The sequence below is a fragment of the Caenorhabditis remanei genome, chromosome II, assembly GCF_010183535.1.
Source record: "Caenorhabditis remanei strain PX506 chromosome II, whole genome shotgun sequence".
NCBI classification, from domain to species: domain Eukaryota; kingdom Metazoa; phylum Nematoda; class Chromadorea; order Rhabditida; family Rhabditidae; genus Caenorhabditis; species Caenorhabditis remanei.
Window position 1 is genome coordinate 10,617,541 of NC_071329.1, and position 13,968 is coordinate 10,631,508.

At 37.3% G+C, this 13,968-nt stretch overlaps 2 protein-coding genes across 2 annotated transcripts; one reads left to right on the top strand and one right to left on the bottom strand.

The window, feature by feature from the left end:
* Positions 1-154: 154 nt before the first annotated feature.
* On the top strand, positions 155-862 carry GCK72_005885 (uncharacterized protein; the record flags this gene model as incomplete). The annotated part of the gene is made up of 2 exons (XM_003109012.2): positions 155-464; positions 516-862. The coding sequence occupies 2 exons, from the start codon at positions 155-157 to the stop codon at positions 860-862; spliced, it is 657 nt and encodes a 218-aa protein (XP_003109060.2).
* Positions 863-1,059: 197 nt separating this feature from the next.
* Positions 1,060-13,628, bottom strand: GCK72_005886 (uncharacterized protein; the record flags this gene model as incomplete). Its single annotated transcript, XM_053725382.1, has 13 exons — positions 1,060-1,347; positions 1,399-1,482; positions 1,529-2,007; positions 2,055-2,478; positions 2,523-3,523; positions 3,574-3,758; positions 3,835-4,026; positions 4,221-4,347; positions 9,886-10,132; positions 10,449-10,686; positions 10,740-11,001; positions 13,258-13,370; positions 13,543-13,628. The coding sequence occupies 13 exons, from the start codon at positions 13,626-13,628 to the stop codon at positions 1,060-1,062; spliced, it is 3,726 nt and encodes a 1,241-aa protein (XP_053589576.1).
* Between the last annotated feature and the right edge of the window lie 340 nt (positions 13,629-13,968).

Genomic DNA, 13,968 nt, shown 5'->3' on the forward strand with positions numbered 1-13,968 from the left:
TGTTCGGGTTTTTAGTATCATGTAGCTTGTAAATGAAAAATAATTATTGTTCTGTTTCATATTTCTTAGCTTCAGGTTTATTTTTACCTGCCCCCTACTTTTGTTGGCTGTTATCGATTTCAGATTTATACTAATAATGCGAATTTTCAGAACGATGAGTACAGCTTTTGTTGTTGGAGCCACCGGTGCCGTTGGATCAGAACTCGTGAAACTGCTCGCCGATTCCACAAAGTTCTCGAAAGTTGTTCTGCTTGCAAGAAGATCAGTTGATGCGGCAACTGGAGATAAATTCATTCAAAAGACTGTCGACTTCGAGAAACTCGAGGAGAATGCTGAAGATGTTCGCAATCTTGACGTAGCTTTCTGTGCTCTCGGAACCACTCGTGGAAAATCAGGGCCTGATGGTTTCTACAAAGTCGATCACGATTATGTGATGAATGCAGCTAAATTGGCCAAAGAGAACGGTAGATTCTAAACGCTTCCATTATTTTTTTCTCATTATTCCGGTATTTCAGGAGTCAAGCAATTCGTACTTGTCAGTTCAGGAGGAGCAGATGAAACGTCACGATTTTTGTATATGAAAACCAAAGGAGAGGTTGAGAAAGAGATAGGAGAACTCAACTTTGAGAAGTTTGTCATCATGCGTCCAGGGCTTATCGAAACAAAACGTCAGGAATTTCGTCTCGGCGAAGTTGTTGGATGTGTTCTTCTGAAGCCACTCAAGCTCTTTTCAAATCGTTTTTCGAGTTCAGCCACAGAAATCGCTCAAGCTATGATAAACGCAACGCAAACCGACGACACTGGAAAACACATTTGGGACAATGTGAAAATTGTGGAGGAAGCCAAACATTATTCTGCTTAATTCAACTGATCTAGACGCTTTACTCAACGCCATTGCTGTATTTTCTTCATATATTTTACTTATGTTTTGAATGCTGAATTAAAAGAAAAAATGTATTTACTCAATAAATTTACAAGTCGCATATCACCGGTAATTTGAAGAAAGGTTTGGCAGAGAGAACATTCGAGTTATGACTGGGATGGAAAAATAGTGAGAATTTAATGAAACAAATTCCAAAACATGAAAACTAGAATCAAAAAAGCAGGGCTTGTTAGCGAGCTTCCAGAAGTATAATCCATCGATCCTGGAGATCCCAATCGAATACTTCTTGAATCACTGACAGGTCCAATGCCTCCAGAATTATATCCAGCCACTTTAATTGTATACATATACATTAATTTCAGTCCATCTAATCGAGCTGATGGATTTCGACGATCAGAAAGACGTTGAACTGGCATATCGAGTTCAATTGCTTCGGTTGCAGTCTCAGAAATGTAAATGAATATCTGAAATTTCAAAAATTAAATTACTTTAATAAATAAATACTTGAAACATACTTTGTATCCACATCCATTTTCGGTTCTATTCGGTTTTTGCAAGTCAATTGCTGTCCATTCCAGAATAGTAGTGTAGCTGTCTTTCTGAAATTATATGCACATTTAAATGAACTCTTCTTCAACGAATTACCATTTGCTTCATCATCAACTTGCCAATAATTGGCATCTGATTAGGTGGATGCTGCTTTGTATGAATTCTGAACTTCTTGCTCGCTGGTCCAAAATTTCCATGATTATCTATTGCTTTCAGATCACAATCATACGCAGTTTCAGCATCAAGGTCTCCTAACATCCAGAATGTTCGATCACTGGCCACAGTTGCTGAGATTTCAGATTGAGTCAGATCAATACATGTTATCTGAACTGCGTGTTTCGTATCACAATCAGATGATGTATCCCAGATCCAAGAGATATTCACATGAGATGCATTGATTGGTTTCACATTATGCAATGACACTTTCTTCAATTCTCCTTGACTATTCAGAAAAGCAACAGTATCTGTGCTGACTGTTCCATTTCCTTGATCATTTATTGGGCGGACTGCCAGAACTACCATTCTGCATCCCTCCGTTGTATTCAATTTCAAAATGGCTTGCGATTGATCAGAATCTGAAAAGAAATCATTGTTTAACCTACTCACTCCCTGATTTAATTACCCAAATGATTGTCGAAATCATCATCTTGGTTTAATGATTTCATATCATCTGTTGCGTTTCTTCCAACAGTTGATTCACTCCATGACACTCGATATCTTAAATTATCTCCAGATGATTCTTGTCCTTGTTCAATTGGTTGCCATTCGACAAGTATTGTCTGGGAATCCAATGACCTCCATTTCAAATTATCAATAGTTTCGGATGGTGCTCCAGGAGCAGTTTTCACCCAGTCACTTGGCATTGATGGGTCTCCAATTGCAGCTGATTCAACAGATCGAACACGGAATTGATATTCTGTATTTGGAAGAAGATTCTCTACAGTAATACTATCCTTCTCCATATTTCCAACTAATTGACGTTCAGCAGCTCTCCATTTTCTATTCCTTCTTGTTCGAAGTTCCACCAAATAACCTTCGACTTTCGGCTGAAAAAATCAGTTATTTTGATTTTTCAATCGATGAAACTAACCGAATGATCTCTTGTATCTCTATGTTGAGGTGGAAGTCTCCATTTCAAACGGAACTTTTTCTTCTGTTTTCCATCTTCATCCATCTGTTCAACAGTTAATGCAATTGGAGATGGAAGTTGTGGTTTTGTAATAAGTTCAGAACTTCCTCCGTAAAGTGATGAACATGTAAATCTTCCAATTTGTCTCCTCCCGGCTAGACTCTTCGGAACTTCCAAATCAACTTTTTGTTTCACATGTCGTCCTTTGTGTCCACTTTTCTTTTCATGAACTTTTGATTTTAATGATGGATATTCTTTCGATGGTCGATCATTTATTTTCCATTCGAACAATGCTTCTGGACATTCTGCACTATTCTCACATGTTAATTCAACTTCACAACTCATATTCACTGTCTCCTCATCCAAATAATTCGTCTTGATTGATGGTTTATTCATCACAATCAATTGAACTTGAGCATGCGATTTTCCCAGTTTATTATGAGCTGTACAGAAGAATAATCCAGCATCTTCATGTAATACTTTCTCAATACTCATTATTCCATCCTCATCTCTAATTCTTCCTTTTTGCGGCAGTCTTGATCCTCCAGCATCTGCCCATTTCCCGTGAAATCTTGGTGAAGCTTCGAATATACATGGAATACTGACAGTTGATCCTAGTGCTGCAAACACCTTTCGTGGCATGGCATTTGGTGGGAAAATTGGAGCAGAGTCCTTGACAGTTAAGAGGGAAGAACTCGACGAACTTCCGACATCATTCGAAACAACGCATTGATAAACTCCAGAATCTGATTCATCGGCCATTTTAAGATGAAGAATGTTATGATCAATACGAAGACGTTTCCGTTTTTCAGCAGGAAGAAGTAGAGGAACTATTGGTTTTGCATCTTTGAACCATTCAACAGATGAATAACTATCTGCATTTGATAAGAGACATTCGAAGCTGACATTTGATTCGGTTGGAATGAGACGATCATGTAGATCTTGTAGAATTGAAGGCGGTGCTGGAAATAATAAAATGTTTGAATGAAGAATTATTCATTGTCAATTATACCTCTGAGTTTAACATGAACTTCTCCTGCAGCGGCTCCAAATGCATTCGTTGCAACACATTTATATTTTCCAGCATCTCCATAATTCACTTTTTCGATTTTCAAAACTCTTCCATAATTGGAAATATGGGAACGAGGTGGAAGAGGTTTTCCATCGACACGAGACCATTTATATTGAGGAATCGGACTGTAAAACAGTTTAAGTATGTATTGGAGATTACGTATGTTTAAGTATGTATTGGAGATTGAATAAATCAACTTACTTTGCATATGCAAAACATTCCAAATAAATAGAATCTCCTATTTTTGGATCTTCAGGGAAAATTTGTGGTTGAGAAGAATCGAGTTTCGGTTGAAAAGTTGAATTGACTAGTTTTGGAGTTGAGGAGATTAGACGGAAGAATGGTCCGTAGTGACCAGATTGTGTGGAATAAACCGATAGAGAACAGGCATAACTGAAATAAGAAAAATATCTAGGTATTTATATCTAATTCTCTTCTTTTTCTTCTAGGGTGGGTGTATTTCTTTTATCAGAGAATTAGATTTAATCTGATTAACAGTGAGAGGAGGTTAGATGGAACTTTCTTGATTTTAATAGGATTATCAGCAATTCGATATAAAATGTAAAAGTACATTTTTCTCTTCTCACCTGTCCTCATCTTCTGAAGTGACAAAAGAAAAGAAAAGTGTTCCATCCAATGAAATGAATTTCCGCTCGTTTTGACTCAATATCCGATCCGTTGATGCTCCATACAACCACGAGAAAGTCAGCGATTCTAAAATATAAATTATACTCCTAAATATCTAAAACTGAGATTTCTACCAAATAATCCATTCGCGTATTTCTCTTTTAGACTTGAAACCTGGATGAAAAAGCGTGACACGTGACACCGCCATATTAAAATACTTATTCTGTGTGTGCATTTGGACCACAAAGTGACAGGGTTTTTGATGATAGGAAGACACCACCACACATGCAAAAATAAGAAAAAGGAGTCAGCAGAAATGAAAAGAAAAGAAGAAGCAATATTAGGTTTGGTGGATGTGCGGCCATTTGAAAAAGGATTACGGTAGGAGATGTGTTGGTGTCTAAAGGATTACTGTATTTGTGTTTGTGCTCTCTTTGAGAAGGGAAATAAAAAGGGGATTGAGGTGTGTGCTGAATTTGTAATTGTTGGAAAGACAGTCAAAAAAGCTCAATTTCATTCCAATTGAAACAGGGAAAACAAGAAATTTGAACAATCTATGTCAGAATTATAACTAAGAAAATAAAGATATACAATCATCTAAAGACCATTTTCAGCAATAATCATCACAACAACAAAAACAGGACAGTGAATAGTGTGTAAATATGAGACAAAAGGGTTTTAGATATGGGTTGGTTGACCATTTGAAGAAAATTATCCATCCAGAAGCGATGTGATTTTCGTGCGAGTGCAATGTTACTTTCAGAAATTGATTGAATTATGTGAAGACTTGGTTTTTGAGAGAAAACATCAAAATGTTAGTGTTTTTAGGATTCAGGAACTGAGGTTGATATGGTTTTTTGCTGTGTTAAAAAGCATAAGCATCCCAAAAAAGTGAATTTTCATAACAGGACTTTTCAGGATTTCATGCGAGCCAAGCTTACCATTCAGCCTCTGATTAATTCATCTTAGTTTTCACTTGATTCGAATGTTTTCAATCAAAAAGTGTTCTCATTGCTCATTATTTCTGTAACATTCTAGTGGAGTGCAATGTGCAAGTGCAAACAAAGTGTGAATAAAAAAGTGCTCGGATCGGAAAGTTCCGGTGAAACACAAAATGATCAAATGATCGTGTGGATGGCTCAACAAGCATCAGATGCTCGGAGGAATAGTGTGTGGTGCGAGTGCAGTGGAAGGTGAATTCAGGGAGGGAACACATTCGGAAGAAATGGGAAATGGGTTAGGTGCATTGTGTATGGTGCAAAAGTGTGTTAGTAAAGGGCTTTTGAGCAGCCGAATGCAAAGGGAAGACGAAGGACAATCGAGGGAAATGGTGCAAGTGAGAGCATATGTGATGGAAGAAGCTCTCTGAATGAATAATCTTCTGAATGGTTTTTCATTTTACAAAAAAACTGGAAAACGGACGGAGGAGAAGAAAAAGCAAAGCGAAATGATATTCGCTACTTTATGTGTAAAAGAGAAGAAGAAGAAGCCAATAAATGATACCGAAAAGACTTGGAAAAAGAAGTGGGAGGGTTGAAAGTAAATGGGATGATAAGAAGAAATAAAGAAGAAAAAGGAGAAAGAGAGAAAAGAGTTTTGGACTTCAATTTGATTAAAAATGATAAGAAATTATAATTGATGATGATTGAAACCGATAATAATACATTCTGGGAAGTGGTTTATGACGTGGACAGAACGGAAACAGACCTATTAGAAATGAAAGAAAAGAACGTTCTGAACCTATTTACACTCATTTATCTATGTACAGATCTCCTTTAAACTGGAAGAAACATTTTACACAGTTTACAAAAAAGGATCTAGTTGAAGAACAGACGGAAAAGGAATGTTTATCTTATTCTATGTAAAGAATAAGCAAAAAAGAAAAGAATACACTTCAGAAGCTTAGTAGGACAAGAAGAAGAATAAACTAAACAATTTTAGAAATGAATTCATAAATAGAATCCAAGTGTCAAATGAATCCGAACGCTCCTCCAGACAAAGCATGAAAGATGGCTCCTCCCGGCCCGTTTTCGCCTATTTGCTCTATCTTTCATATATATTGACATTTCGATTTGATAGACTGAATCAAGATTGATTGCGGGGACGATTGTTGGAGACAGCAACCGAAACAAAACCGAAAAAAAAGAGAGGTGTTTGAGAACGGAATCATCAAAAAAAAAAGAAATGAAGAAATTTTAATGGGATCGTTCCAAGGCCAAGATGAAGAAAAGATATCCCTCGTTTCCCGCAAGATGTTCCGTTTGAGAAAACAACTAACTATGTGATAACCTACATTCGAAGCGGTTTTGAAATCAAGAATCCGAAGAGAAATGTATTCTTGATTGGTTGATTTTCTTTGTTAGTACTGATGATTAATTGGGAGAAAACGAGGGATGGAAGTTGCTTCTTTTTGAAGTAGTAAAAGCGTTGTGTCTGAGAAGTAACCTAGACGACGTCAGGCCTCTTTCAATATTTATTTTTGGAAGGACAGAATTATCTCTTATTCGGATTCTAGTTTCATTATGATTGTCACCGCCGTTACGTAAAGAATATCCAAAGATTAACTAAACAGAAGAGATCGGCACAAGCCAGAATTCTCATCCAGACACTTCTGAATCAGCTTCGTTTTCTTCATTCATTGTCTTCCGTCTCAAGTGTTTCTTCTTCTTCCTTTTCTCCCACTTTTCTATGCGGTTCTTCGTGGAAAAATGAAAACGAAAAGAACGTTATATCCAGGCATCTTATCGAGTTTTCTCTTTCCATTCTCATTGGTTTTTCTCCATTTTTATTCCTTCCGCGTCCGCTTCCGCGCGTGCAAGAAATAAGAAAACGGATGAAGAATGGGGGAAAAGGATAACTAAAAAAACACAGCTGATAAGGAAGTAGTCTTCGGAAACAAGAAGATGTTGAGATAAAAAAATTGAAGATAGGGAACTTTGGAAAAACAGGGAAAGAACAAGGAGAAGAAGGAGAAGTATAATCTAAGATTGCCCCAAGGGAAAAAAGAGAAACTTGTAATCAGGTTAGGTCCCTCTAGTCTATTTGTGAATGCACCATTTCCTCGATAGTTAGTAAAAGCGAAAAAGAAGCAAAACTCCAAAAAGCGTTAGAAAATGGAAGCAATGAGAGTTAGAATGCTGGCGGAAAAACGATTTGTGCTGAAGCGTTTGGAAGTAATGCCACACTTTTTGAACTTATTTTGAAATCAGTTTATTGTCTACTTTTAAGAAAAAGTAAGAATTAGAATCTTTTATTTTAAAATCTCGTACAAGTCCCTATTGTTAGCTAAAAATCAGGGAAGAAACTTGTATTTGATCATAATCTCTGAAATTTCTAACGAAGAATTGATTGTTTCTAAAAACTAATCTAATTGTCATATCTAAGTGATAACTATACGCCTGACTTTGAAGAATTCTCTAGAAGTCATTTCTAAACTAAATTCAGCCACTCTACAAACAAAAGAAAACCTCAACAATCTTAAACCTAGTCTATCAAAGTTGAGGACTCATTGACTGAACCAAGAAGTCCCGTGTTCAAAAGTCCAAGGAGGCGGACCCTTCTCTTCGACCCTATCTCTTTCACTTTTTCCAGTAGTATATCAGATTCTGTGGGCGCCAATAATGAGAAAATGTGGAGGAGTGATGGAAATGAATCAATCGCACTTGTTGATAGTACATTAAACATCAAATAAGAATCAAGTTGAATGCTTGAATGTCAGGAGAGCTCAACCACTGGGAGCAGCCGTCTTCTTCTTTTTCTTTTTCTCTTCGCTTCGCAAAATTTGGGATGGAACTCGAAAAGATAAATCACCGACAGGTGGCTCCTATTGCTTAGAAAGCTTTATCTCGATTTCATCTTTTGAGAAAAAGAGAAAGAGCGAGAAAGAAATGAGAGAAGAATGTTATATCTCAATCGAAATATGTATGACATGAAATGATCACAATACATTTAAACTTATGAGAATCATTTCCGATTCACTATTTTTCTGTTTTTCAGAAGGGAGTGTTACTAATTGAGCTAATTTCGACAGGACTCAATAACAAATATCCCGCTGGGAGTGTTTTCAGAATACGGTAGTAAAGTTGTTTCTCAGTTTTCATGCTAGTTATTCCACTCTGAATATCGGAACTGAGAGAACAAAATGTCAAAACCAGAGTGAAAAGAAAAACGAATTCTTTCTGTATTTGACATATTTTTCTTTTTCCCAAAATGGGGATGTGCTGGTTGTCGAATTGAAGATGTCTCTCAAGGGACGAATTCATCGAAGAGCCGACGTGTGAAGAGAAGAAAAGGAGGAGCCTCTTCTTCTCCTACTTTGGCTAATCACGATTGAAGTGGGGGCCTAAAGGGACGAGGGGTGTCTATGCAAATGATGGCACCTACATAAATCTGCATTGACAAGTTTTGAAGAGTCTCCTCTCCGTCACGTCTTCTATTTCGAACTTCGTAAGGGGACAACTGTATAAAAAGTGCCACGTCATCTTCTCAGTTTCATAATTTTCGAGATGTCAGGTGTTATGTTAAGAGAAAAGATTCCCAAGAGTCGTTATTGTGTAATAATTGGCAAAAGAAAAAGAACAGCTCGATGAGAAAAAAGCACTTTCGAGCATTACAGTGTAACAACATCATTGAGGATGGACTTTCAAATCATCACGGAAAGAAAACTATTATTATTTTCCGAAATTCTCAGTCAGAAAACTTGTACAGTTGTTTCAGTTTTATGAGTCATCCGAAAATGTTTTTTGTAATATGGTTGCTTTTCTTCTGTGGCGTCTGAATTTTCGTATCACAATAACAGTTTTTCAGAGTTTTCGAAAAAGTTTGAGAAGCGAGAGTTCAGAATTTGGAATTCAAAAGAATGAAAAGGAGAAAAAGAATAACCTCTGTACATATAAAACAGGAAAAAGTATCCAATCCATCATCGTCGAACATGGGTGTATACTTGACTAATCTCCTTTTCCTTCTCCTTTTTTTTGAAGTACCTACTTTTATTTGGAAGAAAAAATAAGAGGAGAATATACGAAGAACGGGTCCGTTTCTAGCTTCTGCCCTTGTTCTTTCGAAGTAGACACTTCTAGATTCTTTCGGTTTGATTGATAGGTGAAAGAGGGGTTTGAGAGAGGAAATTAAAGAGGAAATTTGGAGAAAAATGGAGTGAAATGACGAAAAAATAAGAGAATGGGAATAAGAGTTTTGATGGAATTTCTAGAAAGGGTTAGAAGGGTTTGGATACGTTTGAAACTCAAGACAATCTACAATTTCACTCACTTCTTCAAGAGGTTCCTTCTGATGTTAGAAGTGGTTCGAAATGAAATATGATCCAAATGGAATCGAGTGTGAGAAATGATTCGAAAAGCAATGGGATAAGAAGTCAAATCCAACAAGGGAAACTCAGAAAAAGGGGAAGTTTGTCGTTTTGCTTGAATTTGTCAAAACATACAAATACATGCGAATGATGTGAAAAAAGGAAAAGAGAAAACGAGTTGGTTGGTCCATGCAAACACAGAAAAAGAGTCCTAATGCGGTCGCTTTTCGTCGTCAGCACATCTTTTTCAAAAGTTTAGGAAAAAGAGAAATTGAGCGAATTGAAACTATTTGACCCTTAACTTTTCAAAATGAACTCACTTGGTTGATGTGCGGGAGCATCACAATCCAGTTTGGCTCCACCAGTTGCAAGGGAATATACGTCGAGACGATGTGGACGGAATGGGTCGATGAAGGATGGTTTCAGAAGAATTGGAGGACTTCGAACCTCTCCGAGAGAGTTCTTGGCAGTACAGTGGAATGAGGAATATGCAAGAGATGATGATGCTGGTACGAGGAGATTTCCGCCGGAGAGAAGATATGATACATTTGACATTGAAGGGCTTAGCTGGAATAAAATAATGAGTTCGTGATACTCAAACTAGGTATCTGATTTTACGGTGAAACTCACGAAACTGTTCCCAAAATCAAACTTAGGTACAGAAGGTTTCCACTAGCTAAATAGTGTTCAGGAATTGTAATAATTAAATGCGGTAATGATTATCTCTTAAATAAGTTTAAACTGATTTGGAAAGTTAGTCAAATCTTGATATCTACGGAGACATGGAAAAATAATTGTTTAAAAATGGAGATTTACATAACTTTTTTGCCGAAGTTTATTGCTGAGCTCTATTCGCACATAACAAAGAAAATCAAGAACTTACAACTTCTACATCATTTTTGTACCATGAAACAGTTGGCTTTGGATTTCCTTGTACAGTACACGGCAATGCAATATAATCAGCATCTTGTCTCGGATGGAAATATATCTCTGACTGTCCAGTCAAACTGATTTTGGGTGCTCCAATTGGAAGAAGCTTTTGTTGGAAAAGAAGTGAACGACGAGCCATTCGGTTGAGTGAACAAATGAATGGGAAGTGAGATGATGGATTGATAGATATTCTGTAATTATTGTATATATTGAAAGACCCGTACAAATCCCAAAAAAAACCAACATTTTATAGTTTCCATCATCAGTTCTATTCAGTGCTTGTCCCATTCCTCCAACATGAAAAGTAGGTTCGTATAAACCATTTTCATGTAAATTTTTCAATATATCAATCACGTCGTCGAGTAGTAATGTAACACTTGTATCCATCAATTCTCCACTTTCATGATGACAAATCTTCTTCGCATGTTTCAGATTTGCCGGAGAAATCACAATACGAACACATTGATCGCTGGCGATTTGCCATCCAATTGGGCATGATGACTCGTCTGAAAACACAGTTGAAAAAAACAAGTTTTTTTGAGTTTGGGAAATTTGCAGTTATGTTTTGGAAAACTGATTTAACACGAAACTTGCAAATCAAAAAAGTAATTTCATAGCTGTATGCTTTTTTTTCTCTACAGTTTTTTTATAACCCAGAATCATTGAATGTTTCAATTCTGACCCCGTTTAAGAAACTTTTAAATCTTGAAGTAAATCAGTTCCTGAGAATATCTCATTTCATTCTTCTTCACGATCAAGTATCTTCTTCCTCTTCTTCTTCTTCTCCTTCTTCCATTTATTTCTTCTCAGTTTTCCCTATGGAACCAGTTATTTCGGTTCATTAATCGTGTAGTTCATCACCGTGTGATGTGACGAACGATGAGCAATTTAGACTCAGTTTCCTCGTTTTCTCGGTTGAATCTCATTAGGTAACAGACTCGATTTATGTAATCATCAACCAGCTTGGAGAAGGAGGGGAAGACGAACACAAGAAATGACCATTTATTACATAATCTATTATCTCAGAAGGCGGAAAACACATGGAGAATTGTTTTGTTTGGTTAGGCAATCGGCTCAAATTATATGTCGAAAAATGAAAAAGAGGTCAACATGGTGTGAACGAAAGTACGTTGCTGTTGAATTTTAAATTCAAATAAGAAGAAGAAGACTGTCTTTCTAGAAAAAAGAGAGAAATGTGGGGAGGGGTCATATTCTACTCCTGTCAGATGGGTGGAAACAAGTCTACAGTGTGCTTCAGAATAAACCGCTTAAAGTTATGATTCTCTCTATTTCTGTTTTTGGAAATTTTCTCCCTTCTCGTCATACTTGCAACGGGCCGATTTGAGAATTTCCACCGGCCCGGCCCGGCCCGGTCGGCCCGGGTCACAGTACAAAAATTTGAAAATTTGAATTTTTTGAAAATTTTTTTGATTTTTTCGCAAAAAAGTCGAATTTTCGACTATGTTTTTACATATCGATAAAACTCAAGTGTACTTAGGATTTTTGACTATTTTTGATGAAAATTTCAAAAAATTTCGAATAATTTTGTGAAAAAATTGTGCTCATTTTTTGACTCCGGGCCTTGCCGATATTTTGCAAGTATGCTTCTAGTGATCTTATTTCGAATCAATCTCCAGTTCATCTGAATTCTCATTCGTCGTTCTCTCAACATCTCCTACTTCTTCTTATTCGCGAACTTGTCATTAATCAATGTTCCTCACTACCACCCATACAGCATTAAAAGTGACACCTCTCAGACTTGATCCCATCACAGAAATAACTCTATGACCCCTCATTTATTTCCTCATGTTCTTCTTCTTCTTCTTCTTTTTCTTAATCTTCAGCCGTTCATCATTGGCTTAGTTCTGTTTCTCTCCTCCCTTCACCCCCTTCCCGCTAAGCGTGATTATTTGATCCGAACGCAATCTGTCGAGCACTTTCGGCACCATTCCTCTTCTTTACAAAACACGTCGAAAGCCATCATTTATGATTGACACGTGGCATATCATAATTATAAAGTAGTATTATTGCGGTAAATCATTGAGTTGAACATTGAAGAGAAAGAGAGATGACCTCCATCCATCTCTCCCTGAGGTGTCAAGTGGCAACAATCAAATTTGTGTGTGGAATGCACTTGCCGCCTTTTGAATCTATACTATCCTAATTTCATTCTCACCCTTTTCTATCTATTTTTATTGCCATGTTCCCTCTCTCTTCACTAGTTGAAGAACACTTTGAACCGACAGAAAACAGAACAAAAATCGCTCCCCAGATGACAAATTTTGCATTAATTCTCCGAAAACCCAGGAGCAGTCAGCAGCCAGGAGGACACTCATTTTGTTGTGAAAAATGGGAGAAGAAAAGCTTCGTGGATGGATGAAAAATGGGAATGTGTGTAGAAGAAAGAGGAGAAGAAGAGAAGGAACAAACCGACAATTCTCGTTCCTAATCAAAAAAGCATTTCTGTTGACCTAAGAGGACGAAGGGATTTGAATTCGGCAATGTTTTTGGGAAAGATTTGAAAATACGTGGGAAGGAAGAAGCTACTGGAAAGATTGAAGTTAGGTGGAAAGCCAAAGAATTTCATAAAATACAACGAATGGGAAAGTTTTGAAAAATAGTTTTTTTTTTCCCTTTTTGCAGGGCGTGAAGTCCTCATAATAAATTAAACAAGTGGTAACAAAGACAATGAGACAAGATAACGTCAACTCACTGAAACAGATCTAACTCCAATAGTTGCATTTTCAGAATTAAAAACCCACCAATCAACGCTGTTACGTATCTCGATAAAATCAGAAATACAGACAGAAAACGAATGTAATTTCTCATGATCGCTGTAGTTTTTGGAGCATTCTCTTCCCGATTTTTGATGTATCTGCAACATGAAAAAAGAATGATGATGATGGAAATGTAAAAGAAAAAAGACGAAGTTGTCAAGGAAACAAAAATACATGTTCTCACGGGTAATAAATTTACGAAAACTGGGTGAGAAAACTATGGAAAAGAGGAAGAAAATTATCTCGAATTTTTTTTGTTATGTCACTCACGTAATTGATGGGCGAACTGCGCTATCATTGGGCAGTTTGCGGGACGTTTGGGCAGCCCTGCGGAGTGGCAGCGGCAACCCGCCCATTTGAGGCGCAGTTCGCCCGATCCCCGCGCATTGCCTGCCCAGTAGCTGCCCATTCCTAGCGCCGCCTGCCCCAACTCATGCCAGATCTCGCGTCACAGCTGCCCACCTTCGCGCATCGGCTGCCCATCGCCGCGCATTGCCTGCCCAGTAGCTGCCCATTAGCTGCCCCGTTACGCTTGGATCCTGCCCATCGCCGCGCATTGCCTGCCCAGTAGCTGCCCATCACCTGCCCATAATTATTGATTTTCTCAAAAAAATTTTATTATAATGAAAATATATTAAAAGGGGCAAATGAGAAAGGAAAACATCAAAAAATTAATTAAAGAAATATGAAATTAAC